The 18215-nt window shown below is 35.7% G+C and overlaps 1 protein-coding gene across 1 annotated transcript; it reads right to left on the bottom strand.

The window, feature by feature from the left end:
• LOC18447245 (vesicle-associated membrane protein 721) lies at positions 1-10373 on the bottom strand. The gene is made up of 5 exons (XM_011629844.2): positions 10053-10373; positions 1719-1860; positions 1302-1422; positions 614-676; positions 1-328 (listed from the first exon to the last, which is right to left on the bottom strand). The coding sequence occupies exons 1-5, from the start codon at positions 10240-10242 to the stop codon at positions 185-187; spliced, it is 660 nt and encodes a 219-aa protein (XP_011628146.1). The 5' UTR covers positions 10243-10373; the 3' UTR covers positions 1-184.
• Between the last annotated feature and the right edge of the window lie 7842 nt (positions 10374-18215).

The following is an 18215-nucleotide window of genomic DNA, read 5'->3' as shown; positions in this document are numbered from 1 at the left end:
TAAGCAAAAAAAATATCCTTTTCATTAAAGAACGCATGCATAACAGAGAATATACAAGCCCTAACTCCTCCACGGACAAAATAGCCCTAACTCATCCACCCACAAAAAAGCCACAGTTCCATCAGGTATTGTGCTGGCATCAGCAGCAGCAGCCAAGAGGAGAGCAATACAATTCACAGTTTGATCAACAATGGAAGCCATGACACACAGATAAGACTATGATTAGGATGAGGGCGATAAGAATACCCAAGACAATCAGCTTGATCTTCATGTTTTGAAGCCACATTTTTCGCCTCATCTTAGTCCCCTGTGACCTGAAATCCTGAGCCTGAACACCAAATATACAATTGTTTTGATTGCAAACACATGCTGAAGAAGAAAGTAGCACATATCTCTCTCTCTGAAACACATGCTAATGAAGAGGGTAACACCTCTCTCTCTCTCTCTCTCTCTCTCTCTCACACACACACACACACACACCCTGATGCACACGCACACAAACATGCACATGCACACACATGCACACACATGCACAGAAGGCATGGTTATGCAACTGCGAATCTCCTATCAAATGAAAAGGAAAGCGAAGAAAAAGACTGAGCTATAGAAAAACCTGAGAGCGAAGATTTTCAGTTTTGTCCACTAGAAGCTCAATTTTCTCACCACGGTCAAGTACCTGAACATAAGCAACAGTATATTAATAATATTCTAATGAATTTTAGAGGGAACTCCAGTACATCCAAAATCACCAGAGGACTAAGTGTATTTCAAGAAACTATCCATGCTTCTTGAAAGGAAGTGTGCCAAATTTTGAGAGGGAGAGAAGAAGAGGGTCAAATTTTGTCGGAGTTTTGCTGTAAACCAACCACACTAAAACAATATATTACAACTCATATACAAGTCTAGACCCTTTCTCCCAAAATTTTCATAATAAAACAAACGCTGCCTAAATTTCTATGAAACCCAGTGCATAGAGTAATTTCACTAAAACCCAGTGTTCAGGACTCTATGAAACCCAGTGCATAGAGTAATTTCTCTAAAACCCCGTGCACAGTCCTGAACACAGCATTGGTTCAAAAACATGAACACGGCAAAACCTGAATTTCTCTGAAACCCAGACAGCATTGGAAAAAAAGCTGGAACCTCCCCTCCAGCTCCAGTAGATCAGACTAGAAGTGATTGTTGACAGTTCGGTTCTTCGGATGAAATCAGCTCATAGTTTATGATGTATTTGAAATCTAGCTTGCATGCTAGAGTTAGTCTTTATACTACAGGAAGGGAGGGAGGGAGAGAGATTCAACCTTTTCAATGTTCTCCATCATTACTCCTTTAACTTCGGAGACTTGTGCCTTCACTTTTGCCAGCTTGCTCATCTCCTCCGGGTGGTCCACACAGTATTGCATATGTTCCTTTAATTTTGTTCTGAATATCGAGTGTTAGTAGATAAAGAAGAATGAAAGAAAATGTAATGCGATAGCAATCACAACACAACACCCCAAAGTTTGAATCCCACCGCTGAAGTACCCAAGAAAAAAAAAAAATTATGCCACTCTTTAATTTCTTTATGAAACAGCAATATTTCAAAGTACTGGATAGATAGCAGAAAGCAAAGAAATAAATGATGAAATCAAGAAATTAAAAGCATAAAGCATAGGAACCTTTAGAGTTGGTTGAGGGGATAATTTACAGTTGGTTGAGAAAGAGAGGAGATAATATACCCAAACTCTCTGTTGAGGCTGTTTGCAACAGCAGTAGCAGCCTTTCCACCTCCATATCTCTTATTAAAGTCTTCCTTCACACGCTCCAGAAAAGCCATGGGCGCTTGTCTTCCCACTGATTCAACCGCGACCACACAGTAGGCTGTAACAACCCACCAAGGAATGATCAGGCACTTGACAAATTCTTCCAAATATGATATTTGAATAGCACATTGCCACTGTAATGACTTCTAGAATATCACACATAGCACATAGAAAATGGAGACACACACACACAAACACACACACACACACACACACACACGCTCACTCACTCACTCTCTCGCTCTCTCTCTTGCACACGCGCGCACACACACACACACACACACACACACACACGTCCAACAGGTCCATCGCCTCATAACACGCGCGCACACACACACACACACACACACACACACACACGTCCATCGCCTCATAACAAGCCATAGATGGATGTTGTACTCGTACTTCAGTAAGAATACGAGCTTAATCATACCCCCATATTAAATTGACATTCATTCCTCAAGATAATAAGGCCAAGTGCTTTTAAACATGGTGGTTATTAATTCAAATATTGGCAGATATCAAGCCCATAAATATGCACGATCTCACAACATACCAACAGACATTTGACTATATAAACTTTAACAGATTCTCATTAAGGACATCCATGAGCGCAAGGTTATGAGGATCAAGACCCAAGAGACTGAAATGAGATAATTATTTTTCCTATTAATTAATTTTCATTGATATAAATTAGAGAAAGAGAGTTTACAAAGAATTGAGCATCAAACATAAAATCCTCTGCTAACACCACAGTCCACACCTATCTATCACCTTGGTCCAAGGAGCTTCACCACCTCTGATAGCATTCCACTCTGTCATCAGGTACTCTCACTTCCCCATCAGCAATGGGCTTGCATCTGCTCATAAAGCCTTCCAAACCTCACTAAAAATGAAATCCTCACATGAGCCTGACATAGAGGAACAGATTCTCTTACACACATCAAGTAAATACTGGGGAAGTGATAGCACTTGACAGTTACCTCCAAGTATTCTTTCTATCTGCAAAGGCAGCCACCCAAACACTGCCACCCTTAGAGACGGATGGGACTTCCTCCCTCCCAGCCTCCCTAAATAGATATAGGAAAATTGAATGAGGGAACCAAAAGTTCTGGAGTAATTTTTTTTTCTTCTTGTTTTTGTTAGGGAGGTCAGACAGAGGACTCAAATGGTACATAGGCTGCAATTGTCAACATCGAAACTTCTCCCAAATAAAAAGATTGCCTGTCAAAGGTACCAACCTCCTCTTCACCCTCTCAAAAATTGAATTTCAAAGCAGCCTTTCCATGTGTAAGGCTAAAATCAAAAACTAGAACTCATTTGGAGCACCACCCATGCTTTACTCGTGAGGTTCCAAGTGGGTTAACTCCAACATCCACGAGTCATATAGCATTTCCCAAGATTAAACCCCCAACTTAAAAACTACTGCATACTTGAGGTGTAATTTTAGATTTTCTACTTGCATCGGTGAGAATCGTAAAATTTCAATATGTTATCAGTACATTGAACATGCGTGATCAACACAGCTCCAAGCTCTACTTAAAATCTCTCAATTTACCAACACATTTATCATCACTTGACATTTCACACTGATACAATTATAGACATGACATGGGAAGAGAGGAGAACTTCCAGTTTAAGGGCTTCAGATCAACTAAAGAATCATTGGAGAGAATTGCCGATCAAAATTGAAAAGGAAGACCGGAAGCTCTTCAAGTTCTAGAACATCAATGCTTATACAGTCCAATCATACTTAATCAAATTCCAACAGTACAACATAACTTTTATGTTTTGCTCATAACAAAAGATGGAAAGCATGGCCAGGCATCCATACGATGCTAAATCTAAATGATATCTCCAATGTACTCAGAGAAAACTGAGCATAAGGCCCATTTTTGACAAATTTGTCCATCACCTCCCCAAATTTGACAAGTTTGCCCATCACATCATTGTCCCCGACGGATAAGGTGACTCACAAAACCTAGATCAATGGAAAACTCCCAAATCCCCTGAACAATCAGCACAAAATGTGATGACAATTGGCAACACAATGTGCACCAGACAATGTATGGCCACACCCTTTGTGCCCATACAAAGGGACAAAAACAGTCTGCATATAATCCCAGTGCACCTACTGGTGCAAGAGAAAAATAAACAAAATGGACTCCTCATTCATGCAACCAAAGAGAATCAACAATGCGACCTAAGTATTGATAATGAGTTTATATTGAATAATGAAAACTCAATGAGGAAGAAGACGGGAGGTTTGTGACAAGAATCAAAGAATATCTCTCTATTGTACAACATCATCACTCTAAACGAAATCCACGCAAGATCTTTAGAACAACAAGAAGGGATCACCTAGCTTAAAGCAAAAAAAGGGGTGTTGGATTTGGTAAGGAAAAATATGACATGATAATTGTCCAAAGTAAACAAAATAGAAAGCGAATCCCTCCAGTGAATGAAAGGCATGCGAGGAAGAAAATGAGATCCAACTAACAACATGACTACAACACTGGAAAAACTGAAAGACAATGAGTTCAAATAGCGAAAAATTGGAGACATCAATTAAAAAACAGAAATTGCTGTAGGTCTGAGTTTAGGAGACAATGGTCCAACAAAAATGAAAAAAAAGGCCCAGAAGGCAGAAATTGACACTATATAGGCACTCACAAGGGTAATTAACAAAATAAATATCCAGCCAAAACTAGTTCCATTACTCCAGCTCCAAAAGAACTTCACCACAGGACCACAACACAAAAATTTGCATTTCAGGTAAGCTTCCACTCCAGGTACACTACTTTAAAATCCTAGATAAGAGTTTTTAAAATGAACTAGTTTAGGCTTTGCATCTAAATTGTCTATTCAAAGTTAAAAATTAAAGGACAAAAAAAATGCTTCAGATACATTAAACAAAACCACTCTTCTAGGAAATAATGCAAACCTGTGTTAGAGGCACTAGGTAGAAATTTTTAAACAGGAAATCCCTAAGACACTGCAAAGAAGAGTAGGTTTCCAATGAATATAAGCATGAGCCTAAAGCTCATTAGAGCTTTGGAAAACCCCAAGCACGCAAGTACCATCAACATGCTCAAAACAATTATTCTTGTGGTAACCATTGAATCATATTCCAACTAAAAATATATAAAAAGTAGATCAGCTGAAGAATCAACATCATCATCATCATCAAGATCTGAGCCTTTTCTCAACTATTTAGGGTCGGCTCATGATAGGGATGTGGCAAAAGTTTTTTGTTGGCTGCCAACTTAATACAACCCTCCTCCTTTCTCATCCGGGCTTGGAACCAGCATATTGAAGGAAAAATAGATAAACATTGTCACTGGCTACATTATCTCAAATGTGTGAATTACTTCAGTTATTCTTTTATATTTATATATTTATATATTTATATATTTATATATTTATATATTTATATATTTATATATTTATATATTTATATATTTATAATCATCTGTTGTAAAAAAAAGAATTAATTCACATTTTGTGATTTTTGTAACACGGTTAAATCTCTAAGAAGTTACCTTGATATATTTGGCATCGCCAATCAAATTAGTTACATTACGCTACAAAACAAAATTACATGTAAAGAATAGTTCCCTCTTAAGAGGACAAAAAATATAAGCAATTAACTGACATACCATTACAAATACTATGCTATCAAACAAAAGTTTACAACAAATGAAACTCAATAGACAATAAGTCATTATCAATGTTGGAAAATTCGCCTGCCCAATTGCCTAGGCGGCCAGAGGCCTTAGGAGCATCACCCAGGCCTAGTCAAGCGAGGGCAGGAACATGCATAAAGCGTAAGCGCCCAGGAGCATGCCTAGGTGGTCTATCCAGGCGGCCTATAAAAAATTAGAGAGAGGAGCAAAAATGCCCCTCAGTTAGGGGAATTTTTAGTCTTCTTGCCTCCCAATTCACTATATTAAAACCATGGGGGGTCATTTTAACCCCACAAACCCCTTGGAAACCAATTTGAAGCAAAAAATACGGTCAAATCCGGAGTTCCTATGAGAAATCCAAGATCGAACGAAAACCCGAAATTTTCAATTTCTTGCAAATTCAGAAGACATTTGCGCCCAATCTTTTTGGGCTTGAAGGGGTTGTGAAAAGAGACTTTTGGCAACCGATGCTCACCCTTTTGAAGCTTGAAAGATTCCATATTAGGGTTTTTTCATTTTATGAGTTATGGTGTTTTCTATATATGATTTTCTTTAATGTTTGACTATTTGATACAATTTAATGTTTAACTAAAATCCAAGGGATTTGGTATTTAACCAAACCCTTAAAACAACATTCGACAATTGGATGCCCATGTCTCTGGGCGCCCACCTAGACAGGCAGCCCTAGCCCCCCCCATCACCTAGTGCCGCCTAGCGAGTTTTCCAACATGGGCCATGATATCTCACATTTTTACAATATGCAAAGTTAGGAACTTGGAACAGTCACATAATGGATGTCACCAATGGTTTAAAGAAACCGTGAACTGCAAGAGCCCAAGACCATCTCAGCTTGCTAGACAAGTACCATCCATGTCCTATACACATACTTCAAAGATGAATAGATTACATTTCTGCTTCTAGAATCTAGAAGCAACAATACACAATTAAACCCCAATTGGAAGCATGTTGGGTAAATAGAGGACTGGAAGATAGATTGAACCCCAGCCTCAATAAATAGGTAACCATCATCAAACCCGGGGAAAGCAAACACGACAAAGAAACCCATTTCTGCTTTTCAGAACTACAAGCACCAACACATTATTAAGTATTAACCGAAGAGGAAGCACAAAAGGTAAATAAAGAATCGGATCATCGGTGGGGTTGCAGTCCCATATTGCTCTCAACCTAGATATGGAGGCTAGAAAATCCTAAGCTTCACAGATGAGCAGAAATCCATTTCAATCAGTAAATTTTAGCATGATAATAATCAATAAATCAAATAAATTGATTGTTTAAGTTTAGCTAAAGAGGCTGCTTGACCATGCCCCCCAACATAGGAATAGTTTTGATCTCCTCCATTTGGCCCCTGTTGAAGGACAAAGTACAATAGTGAATATAAGAAAAGGGCTTCCAATCTGATCGGAACTCACAAGGCTTAGTCTAGAAATCAATGCAAGACATATAGAACATTACATTTCTGAGAATCCCTAATTCCCAGGACACATAAAAAAGAGAACACAAAATGTCAAATCTAGTAATAGTTGCAATTTGAAATAGTCAAACCAATGTATTGTGTAACCATGTCTATAAACAGATAATTTCAATATCATTCACGAATCCTCAAATTCGAATTTATCACAAGTGCACACAAGGACTTATACACAATAATAACTATGACAAAGTCCATTTTATGAAAAGTTGAAACGTTTAACACTATCAATTACACATCCAGGTTATATCAGGATGGTAACTTATCACTCTTCATCTAGTGAGGTATATCAGGGAGGAAAAAACATTGCACATAAATTTTTCCATTTCACTAGTGTGGAGATGAGGAAATATTAATAGGAAACGACTGAAACGCAATATTCTCTTCTTCAGAGTTGACAAGAGCCACACCTCATCTCAACCAACTAACTGAAAGGAAATTATTCACCTTGTCCCATTTTCTTGATTCATCCCACGCCTAACCACTGTGATCTAATTTTAATGTTTTCACCCATTCAAGCACCCAACTAACAGAAGCTTCTCTTCAAAATTACTGGCATAAGGCAACAAAATAATAAATCTATAGACTGCCTTAGAATCAAAATCGTCCTAGCCACGCACCCTCTCATGATATATGGCTGGTTGCAATTGAAATATCACTTCAGGACAAAAATCCAATGGACATGTCAACGATATATTCCATGATACGTTCTTCAACAAGGTTACGAGAGTAAGGAAGTCCAAGTCAGATGGTCTCCAACAATCACATACATCAATTGGCAATTTCAAATAAGCTATCATTAAGATATGCTAGCATGTTATACCCATTTGTCATCATTAACTCCTAACAGATGACAATGGATAGGGCTTGGAAGATACCCAATGGTATTAACTCAACCATTCTCCACATAAAGAACTAGTTCCAGTTAGAACTGCAATGAAAAATCTCACACATCTTGGAGATTTACTGAATTTCACTTCTTGACAGTTATTCTCCAAATATCTATAGTGGTTCATTTTCTTTATAAGGCAACCATTAAATATGAGCCTGAACTGATTAATTACTCTCACGTATCATAATCAAAAATTCATCAAAGATCCAAAATTTCTAGTGTTTAGCAAATATCTAATGGGAAATGTCTTCTACTGAGAAACCATTATTCAGTGCCCATGCAATAACAATCATAGCCACTTTTCCTAATATATAACCAAGAAGCCCCTCAAAATCAATCACACTAGGTGAACTAGACATGCATCAACTAATCAAAAGATCCAAGTGATCCTCAAAATGGAATTACCAAAATGAATCCATATGATAACTGGAAAGACTTACAATTCCATGATGCAAGAGTGGGAAGGTGTATCACATCATTTCAAAAATTACTAGCTGTGACCGCGAATGAATACCCAAGGTTCCAAGGGAACCAGTTTCCATGCTCAAAATTAAAAGAAAAATCATAATCTATTGTACTCCAAAAGAAACTGTCCTGCAGGTCCAGATGAATTCAAGCTCACAACAATAAATAAATAAAAAAATAAACAGATCTTAGGAACATGTGGTAAACACGTTATGGGGATATATCAGTCTAATTCCACTATTCCTCCAAATTACCTTTTGACATTTACCCAAACAAATAGGATATTTGAAACATGTGTCTGTGCCTCCATGACAAACTGGTATTATAGAGTATAGATTTCCTTTTGACTTCCTTTTCAGTCTTTAACAGAAAATAAAGCTAATATGTTATCATATGAAAAGGGGTTTGTGAGCACACATGCATGTTAGTTCTTTTCTAAGATTTTTTTTTCCTTTTTCTTTTCAGAGGATAGAGGGGAGGGAATCCGTAGATGCCTTAAAACAGCAAGCACTCGTGTCCAGAAGCAAACAAACACCTATCCAGTAGCAAGTAGTAACCAAGTACATTTTTCTTTTCTTTTTTTTTTTGCTTTTTTTTTTTTTTTTATCTTACCAAGTACATTTTTGCCCAATAGCATCTAAAATTTCCTACTCTGATACAAATAAGCATTAAAGGAATCAACTCCCGAAGACAAAACATCAACCATGCATCTAACTGTAGTTCACAGCTGACTTAAAACGCTAGAGTACTACTGATCTTGAGTATTAGAAATAACAGTCCCCAAAACCACTTTGATATACCAAAACATCCAGAAAACATATCCTCCAAAAATCCAGTTCAGAATCCACAACCAGAAACTGAGCAACGTGAAACATGGAGAGGATAATAATAGTTACAACAGCAATAATAATAAATAGAAAAATGCCATGAATGAGAAACTGCAGGTATGAATTCCATGTGATGAGCTTCTAGACAACCTAGGAGCTGATTTTCATCTCCTTGTCAAATTGAACAACCTAGAAGAAGTGAAATCGGTAAGTTTATGTGAACTCTTGTTATCCAAAAAAAAAAAAGAAACTAGAAAACAAACATCTCATCATTCAGATTCAGAACATTAAGATCGTATCAACAACAATACAGACAGCACAAGTATCAGTCAATAATTCAGCCACAGACAATGAAGTCAAAAACAAGAAAATATGTGTCATACTTGATACTCAAAAGACATATATCTAAGTCAAAATAACAAAATAATCTACAACATTCTTCGAAACCCAGCCACTAAATAATGAAAATTTAAATGTTATTAAACAAAAAAAGCTTAACCATGCTAAACACACAGATCGTACCAGTAAAGTATCACCTAAATATCATGAAATGCATACATTCATATATCCCCAAACATTGATAAAAAATAAAAATAAAAAGCAATGCAATTGCAAACTAACCATAGATCCCGCAAATAAAATATTTTTTACAGGAAATCAAGTTTCAATACTCTATATGCCATATAACATACATACGAATGATACATCTACAACTCAACTTCTTCATTTGCAATCACAGATCCTCCATAAAATGCATAAAAAATGCTTTTCCAGCGATACCAAGCATCTGAAAACTATCATCGCCTCACAATAATCAGATTATCAGATATTATCCAAAAGCATGCAAAAAAAAACAAAAAAATATTCACTTTAAAGGGAAATTTATCTCACTGAATCCATCTTCGACGAGGTAATTAAAGGTATGACCATCACAATTGTATGTGAACTTATTATTACTGGCAGGAAGCTTTTGCAAGCATTGTGAAGCGATGCTCGTAAAATTCCCTGTGAATTCCGTGTACTCTGCTAAGATCACGGTTCCACGAGCAACGAAACTGTAAATCAACGATTGCTGTCCCATCTCTGAAACCCTGATTCCCTGAAACCTTAATTCTCCGTAACCCTAGCTCTGATAAAACCCTAATATTGAGGCACAAAAGGTTAAAGAGAGAAAGAGGGAACGGGTCAGGCTTGCTAGAGACAGAATATGGCATTTCCTCTGTCGAAAGAACAACTCTATTTATAGTAGACAGGTGACGAGACGTTTCTTCTTTCTGAAGGTTTTTCTTAATTTTTTATTTTTCGATAATGGATTGGGCCAAATACCATAATATGCCCTTAGCATACCTTAGAAGGACAATAATCTGTCAATATTCAAGAAAGTTAACGACAGATAAAACTATAACAAGACTACTTATTTTTTATACAAAATAATCACAATAAATCTTGATTTTTGGATGGGAAATTGGATGGCTGCACTTTATTACATTAAACCAGATTAAAGTTCAAAAGAATTTTTATCAAATTTTGTGATACAACCGAGCTATACATTTCACATGGGATGGTCATAAATAATTGCGACCTCACTATTTTAAATGTAAATAGTCTCAGTGTATACCCTCTTTAACGAAAACGCTGTGGGCTTTAAAAAAAATTTAGAAATTTCAAATTAGTATCTATATTTGTGTGGTATTTATAAAATTTGGGGGTAGGTAATTAGTGGAATTTAGCAACTAAATAAGTAACCACCGCTTATTTTCAGCTTAATAAGTTGGAATAATTGGGAATTTTTGTGTTTTTAGAGCAGTGTAGCTGCAGGGTTATTTGAGAAACTTTAGGGGTAGTTTTGGTCATATGTGAAAATAATTAGATTTTGGAACTTTTAGCTCTTTTACTCTATTTTGGGTGATAGACAAACTTATTGATGGGTAACAACTGCCATCTCATATTACAGATATTACTATTCGATTCGGTTTTCAAACATTACGGGCGAGTGACCCAAAACAGACCACACTTTTCTAAAATGACAAATGCCCCCCCCTTTTGACAAGCATAACTCCCTTAATTTTATGAAGGAAAAAATTAATATAAAGTGCTAATTCCTATGCATTTTAAAATAAAAAAATTATATAAAGCGTCAATCCTATAATGTAAAAGTAAGATGTACCTTATTCTAATGTTGGGAAACGCTTAAATTGATTATCTCAACTCAAGTCGTGTATACTGAAGAAAAAAAAAAATTAGCTTTAATATAGTTTATTTTATAACATGTTATCTAGACTATTTATTTTTAATATTTTAAATATTTATGTATCGGCTTGATTGACACTATTTTTTAAACTTCTAGTTTCATAAAGGTAGCGGGAGATTTCCTTGCCATTTAAAGGCTTTCCGCCACCATTTACTACATCTTTTTAGATAGTTTTGAGGTGAACATAAATCAAACCAAAATATTGAAAAAGCATAAAGTAGAACCCCTTATACTTTCTTCAAAACTCACCCAATATTAGCATAATCTAAACTTTAATCTTGCGGTTAATGATTTGAAATTGTTAGGAATTTCGTGTTCTTTTGTAGGATGGACCCAGAACAAAAGCCGAATTCATTGGATTCAGATTCAAATCTAAAACTATCGTATGGGACTTGGACTTGATCGGATCTGACCCAAAAATTAAAATATCTATGTATTTAACTATATTTAAATATATTTCATATATTGGGACCCAAGAAATCGTATCCGGATCCAGACCAAGACCCAAATAGTATTCAGCTCCATGATTTGGAACCGGTTTTTTGACCAATACTCATACCCAGATTTTTTCTACCCTCGTGTCCGGGCCGGGTCAGATTCCATTGCCATCCTAGTGTTTTGAACGGCTCATCGGGGAAAACCGGCCTCTATTTGGGGGTATATTTGGTTATTTTTAGATTATGGGATTTAAAATAATATTGGATCAGGATATATACCGTATAAAGTTTTTACGATTCTTTTACAAACAAAAACTGGGGTTAGTCTTAGTCATTTGTGGCTCTTCTTATTTTAGTGCTTTGTGAACGCCTTGTTATGGTTTGAGACTCTATTGAGAGTTGACATGTAAAAAAAAATAAGAGGAGAGAGATCTCTCTTTCTCTCTCTAGAGGGAGAGATCTATAGAGAGAGAGAGAGCTTTCTTCTTTGAAAGTACACCTCAAAGAGGTCAGATTGCTTTTCAAAGGAACGCGTTGGGAGATTTCAAACTACGACCGTTGGGCTAACCCTTATTAGGTGATCGTTGACAGGCTCACGCGTGGTAAAGGCATCTGTCTTTTCAGTGTCTTTATAGTGCACTTGCGAGAGTGTGCTATATATTTACTCCTTCAAATAGAATACCTGAGGGCTTTTGCAATTTGAAGTAGAGGGTTCCACTTTAGCTCAAAGATTTCATTCTCCCAAGGGAGCGTATTGTCCATTTAAAATCAATAAACAAGTAGTTAAAAATATATACACAGATACATAAAATGAAACCATTAATATTTGGTACAAGGTGGTACCAATTGACCCTTGCTTAGGGAGTAGAATACCTTAAAAAGTTTATATAAGGAAACAATCAAATTATAGTACATCAAAAATTCACTAAAAAAAAGTTGTTTCAATGCTAAAAAATCCTCCGATCGATCATCCCAACTCCAAGATGTATGGACAAGAGAAAAAATGGATTTCAAGTATTGAAAATAGTGTAACTTGTAATGTATTTTTTGGACCATCAATTTTTTTTAGATTTTCAAGTGTTCATAGATCCACTCGATCTACACTATTTTTTAAACTTTAAATTTTATAACTAGAAATGAAAATAAATTTCGGGTCATCACAAAGATTTACAATACTAAAAATAATAATCTTTCAATGCTATTTGAAGTTGCGCCTTATGTTGATTGTTTAAGGCCACGGCCTTGTACAAAGCACACCCATGAGTAAAAGGGCTATTCACAATTGAAGTGAATTTAAAGTACTCGGTTACTCACAAGCGGATGAAGCGTTCGAACCTGAATTTGAAGTTTGAATCACTCTCTCTCGCCTGAATTTGAAGTTTGAATCCCTCTCTCTCCTGAATTTCAAGTTTGAATCTCTCTCTCTCATTATTGAAGTTTGAAACTCTGTCTCTTTATAGTGTTTCTAGAAAGGAAATTAATAGGAGGGATATTAAAAAGGACACGGTTCATATGGGGTCCATATAGAAATGAGTCACCTCATTTTTGGACTTAATTTTTAAGCATATATAATATCTAACATAGAGATCGTGAATATGAAAAAATAAATAAATATTAAAAATTATAAATAATAATTTTATTAAAAAAATATTTATACCGTTAGTTTCAATTGTTTTTAAATGAAACACCTATTCGCATTCATCTTTAAGTTGGATGCTTTATGCCCTGGGACCCCGGTCCAGCTCCGTATGAAACAATTTTTCTATTTAAAAACATTAAAAAATGAACTTTGATACTAGAGGAGGACATAGTGTAGGTTGTGAGTTTTGACCCTCTAACTGGTCGCCCACCATTGGATTGGTGGTCCCGGAATCCCCACCGTCCACTCAATTTCAAACAATATTGTTCTATAATGTTTCCATGCAAGGAAATTAAAATCTATTGCGCTTGTGCATATCCATACCCTTTTTCTATTGCAACACATTCAATTTCATTACGTTTTATTGCAAACGTATAAAATTTGTCCCCCGTAAATTACAAGGAATTTCGTTTGATGGATCCGAGGGTGCACGAGGAATATCGGATTTATTTTAGAAAACAGTACTGGGTACAAAGGAATGGGTCACGATTGCTGTCTTGCACTAAAGAAACTACTTTTAAACTATTTGAATAGTTTGGATGAGAAGGAAAAGAAGATAGTGCTGATATGGAGCCAACATTTTGTGTCTTTTAAGGCATTTGAGGGGCCCAATAAGGAGTACTTTTTTTTTGGAGGCTGAAGCCCTAAACGGTTAAAGTAAAGCGTACCTTCAAGTACTGTCCAAATATATTGTTTCAATAATATAAATCTTTGTCACGGCTTAAAAAAAAATTTATATTTAACTATTAAATTTGAAACTTTAAATATAGTGTAGAATGGGTAGATCTATCATCACTTGAAAAATCTAAAAAATTCACGGTCCAAAAAATACATTACATTATGCATTATTTTTAAAATTGAAATCCATTTTTTCTCATGTCTATACATCTTGAGACTTAGATGATTGATTTGATGATTTTTTAGCATCAAAACAACAATTTCTACCGAATTTTTTAGATACACCTTAATTTTATCGTTTGGGGCCTTACCTTTAAATAAATTTTTTCCTTTTTTGGATATGAAGTTAAAAAACTATAAATTGTATTTTAGCTAAGTTCCAATCTCCAATTTAAATTAAAACATGCCAACCAATCAATCAAATAGTGGGGCCTTTATTGCATGGCTGATTCATGGGTCCCACTGCACCCTCATTTGAATGCTACCTCGACCAGACCTAACCCAACCCATGACAATTCAAAAAAGTAATTAAATGATTTATTAACTAAGTAATATATGAACTGTAGAAATTGTAAGGTGCAATTTCACTATTGTTATTATTTAAGTGGCGTAGAGGCAAATCATAGAAGCTAGAGGAAAACATGAACAAAAAAATGTGATTTTGACTATGGATGGAGGCTTATGTGGAACACAAACCCTACCCAACTAATGACAAACGAATAAAGTACATAAATTATGGGGAAATTTTCCAAAATAGTCCTAAAAGATGAACTATTTAACGTTAGGGTAATTTGATAAAATTTTAAACCCAATTTTTTTGTCATTTGATGGCCTGTTTGAAGTTAAAACAATTATGAGATTCGTGAAACTAGATAAAAATTATGAATAAATAAAATGTTAAATTAAAACAATTATGAGATTCATGAAACTAAATAAAAATTATCAATAAATAAAATGTTAAATAGTTCAAGTCAAGGTTTAAAAACACCGAGCAATGACTTGGAATGCCTATGCGGATCGGTGATCTAACCAAGTAAACCGGCCAATAAAAAATTTTTAAAATTAGAGAACAAATTGAACAATATAAACAATGAAGTAGCACTGGTTTTCTAGCATAATTAGCCATAATTGGTTGGTTCCCAATATTTTGGCAAAAGCAGACGGGCCCGACGATTCATGATCTAAGCCGACTGGTTCCGCTCATGTTTGCCAAACTTTTAAACGTTGGTTCAAATCTTAGGTGTCGTCTGATAAAACTTCCTTATTACATGTCAACCTAAAATTTTCTTAATTGGTAGAAATTGTACCAGTCTCATTTATCACCAACAAATCTAAAACAAAACACAAAAAAACATGTGAACTTGATTAGGTAAAAATGATGTGTTATAAAATAATAATAATAATAATAATAATAATAATAATAATAATAATAATAATCTTTGACTGTCATGGTAACATTGGTAATTTAAACTGGTAATTTAAAAAAATGTTGGGTCTGCATGGAATCGTCCGGTCTAACCCAGGAATTGGTCACCCTTTCTGGTTCTGTGTATATATAGGGAACGACCGAGTTTAGAAGGGAACCGGAGGTTTCACATAGCAAGCAGCAATTCTCTATAGTAAAACGGTGATCTGGACTGTCGATTCACCGATCCATACTGGTTTTTGACTAGTTCACTATTTTTTTTAAGTGTTTTTTTTGCAAATCATTGTCATTTCCATATAGTAAAACATCGATTTGAACTGGTTTTTTAGATGCCCAATCCGGATCATCGATCCATTTTTTAAATAATTGATTCAAACACCAGTTCGGTTCTCTTGAAATATTGATATTTTCAACAAAAAAAAATTGATATTTTCAAATTTCTCATGGGTATCAGGTTTTGGCATATATAGCTAATTACAAGTACCAATATCTCACGAAATTGTCCTTTAGAAAGAACTTTGTAATGATTGAGAGTAAATTATAGAATTTGCTACTTCAACAAGTAGTGACAACTATAATATGTACTTTGAGAATTTCTCGAAATTAGTGCAAAGGCAAATGCTAAATCATGGATCCAAAGCACTTAAAAATTCTCCGTGAGCAACCTTATTTATGGTAGAAACAAAATTTCACATCCCATGAAAATGTATTGAGCCGTTTCCACAGCAATTCAGTTTGCAGCTTATTGTAAATCATTAATTCTAAACTAAGCTTGTTGTACTATTATGGGTTTAGAAAAAAGAAAAAGTTTATATAGAGTTGAGGCTCTAAACAATCAAATTAGTGCTCACCTCAAAAATTTCACTAGAAGAAGTTGTTTTGATGCCCAAATATCCTCAAATTGATCATCTCGACATCAAGATGCATGAACATGAAAAAAAATTGGATTTCAAAATTTGAAAATAGTGCATCTTATACCGCATTTTTTTATGGTCAATTTTCAAGATTTCAATTTTTCATAGATTTGCTCGATCTACACTATTTTCGAAGCTTTAAATTTTATAATTAAGGATGAAATTTTATTTTAAGGCTATCACAAAGATTTCGATTATGGAAACTACATTTCTTAACACCATTTGAAGGTGCGCTTTGTTGGAGTTTGGTGGGTGAAATGGGACAAAAAATGGTACAATTTGCAAAATTAGATATCGAACTCTTCTTGTTTTTGGGCACGCATCAGCGCTATCTCAGTACGATATTTGCCCCCTTTCGATAGAGTATTTGATTTGCATAAGAAGGGAAATTTGTCCTCGGGATACAGGAAAATATATAGGTCTTTTAACAATGTTCATAAGCTCTATGCACCCAAGCTTGGAACCCACACAATAGACACCAGGGTCTTGATGTATTAGAGAGAGAGAGAGAAAAAAAAAAAAAAAAATCGAGTAGAGAGAGAGAGTTAGCCCACTGGTTTGCTTGTTGGAATTGTAGAGTGATGTATTGTTGAGAGACTCACAAATTGTTCTAAGTATCCAAATTCGTATGGGTAAGAGGGCCCTTGTTATAGAGCAGGTAGGAGGGCCCTTGTTATAGAGCACCAAGAGAACATCTACAAGTTACAAGTGGTTACATGCACCCCAACATCTACAAGCTACATTAGTTACATCCACTTGATAGTTGTTGTTGCAAGCCTCCATCTCATCAATGACTAGAAGACTGTTGTAAGTCGCACACGCATCAACGGCTAGATGACCGTTGGATCTCCCTACAAGCCGACCTCATAAAAGGATAACGAGTCACGAGTGTGCCATCAAGCACCCTTGTGCCCATGCTCACACTTTGCGTGCGCCGCACATGTGCATTCTCTCTCATTTACACTTAAAGTATATTGCATGGGAAAACGTGATCTTAAATATGGCTCAACAAACTCTCTCATCTTCAATGTTGGACTTAAACCCATACCTTTCTCTCTCTACAATGGCCTTTTACGAAAGTACAATAAAACCAAAGTGGTTGTTTTGAAATACACTTAATCATTTTTCAAATAAAAAATACTAACACGCTTTACTTTGATTGTTTAGAGCCTCGACTTTATACAAACCGCACCCTTTCATTGCAATATCATAATGCATAATGAATGGCCCATTGCTAGCTAAGTATATTCAAATTAGGCTCAAATTTTGATAGTTGGAGATGCATTACACCATTTCACCAGATTAGCCCTGTTTGGGTTGTTTATGCTCCCTGTCAAGTGCTTGAAATCCCTATGGTCAGGTAGTGAGCTGAGCTAGTCTCCTACTCATCCTACTTCTAAGGTCCCTTTCTCCCCCATCTTCCCTCGCTTATGCTTTCTTCGGATCGGTCTTTTGTTCTTACTTTTGATCGCTGGTTATGTGCCGTCAACTTCCTATATGTCGCCATGATCTACTTGTTATTCATATGGGCGTCGACTCAGTGTAGGGTGTGTGTTGTTCAAATCCTAACCCATGAGGAGATTGCAAAAAAGAAGGTGCTTTCCTTTGAGAAGTTTGGCTTGGGTTGGGAATTTTTGGGATGATTGTATTTCTTGGAGGTGCATTGTGGGGGAGTATTTTGGTTCTTAGACAATGGATAGAGCTTAAAC

The sequence above is a fragment of the Amborella trichopoda genome, chromosome 7 (genome assembly GCF_054954075.1).
Source record: "Amborella trichopoda isolate Santa Cruz 75 chromosome 7, AtrichopodaSantaCruz75HAP2 v2.0, whole genome shotgun sequence".
Taxonomy (NCBI): Eukaryota; Viridiplantae; Streptophyta; class Magnoliopsida; order Amborellales; family Amborellaceae; genus Amborella; species Amborella trichopoda.
Note: the sequence above shows the minus strand (reverse complement) of the source record. Positions and strands in the feature narration are given on the sequence as shown.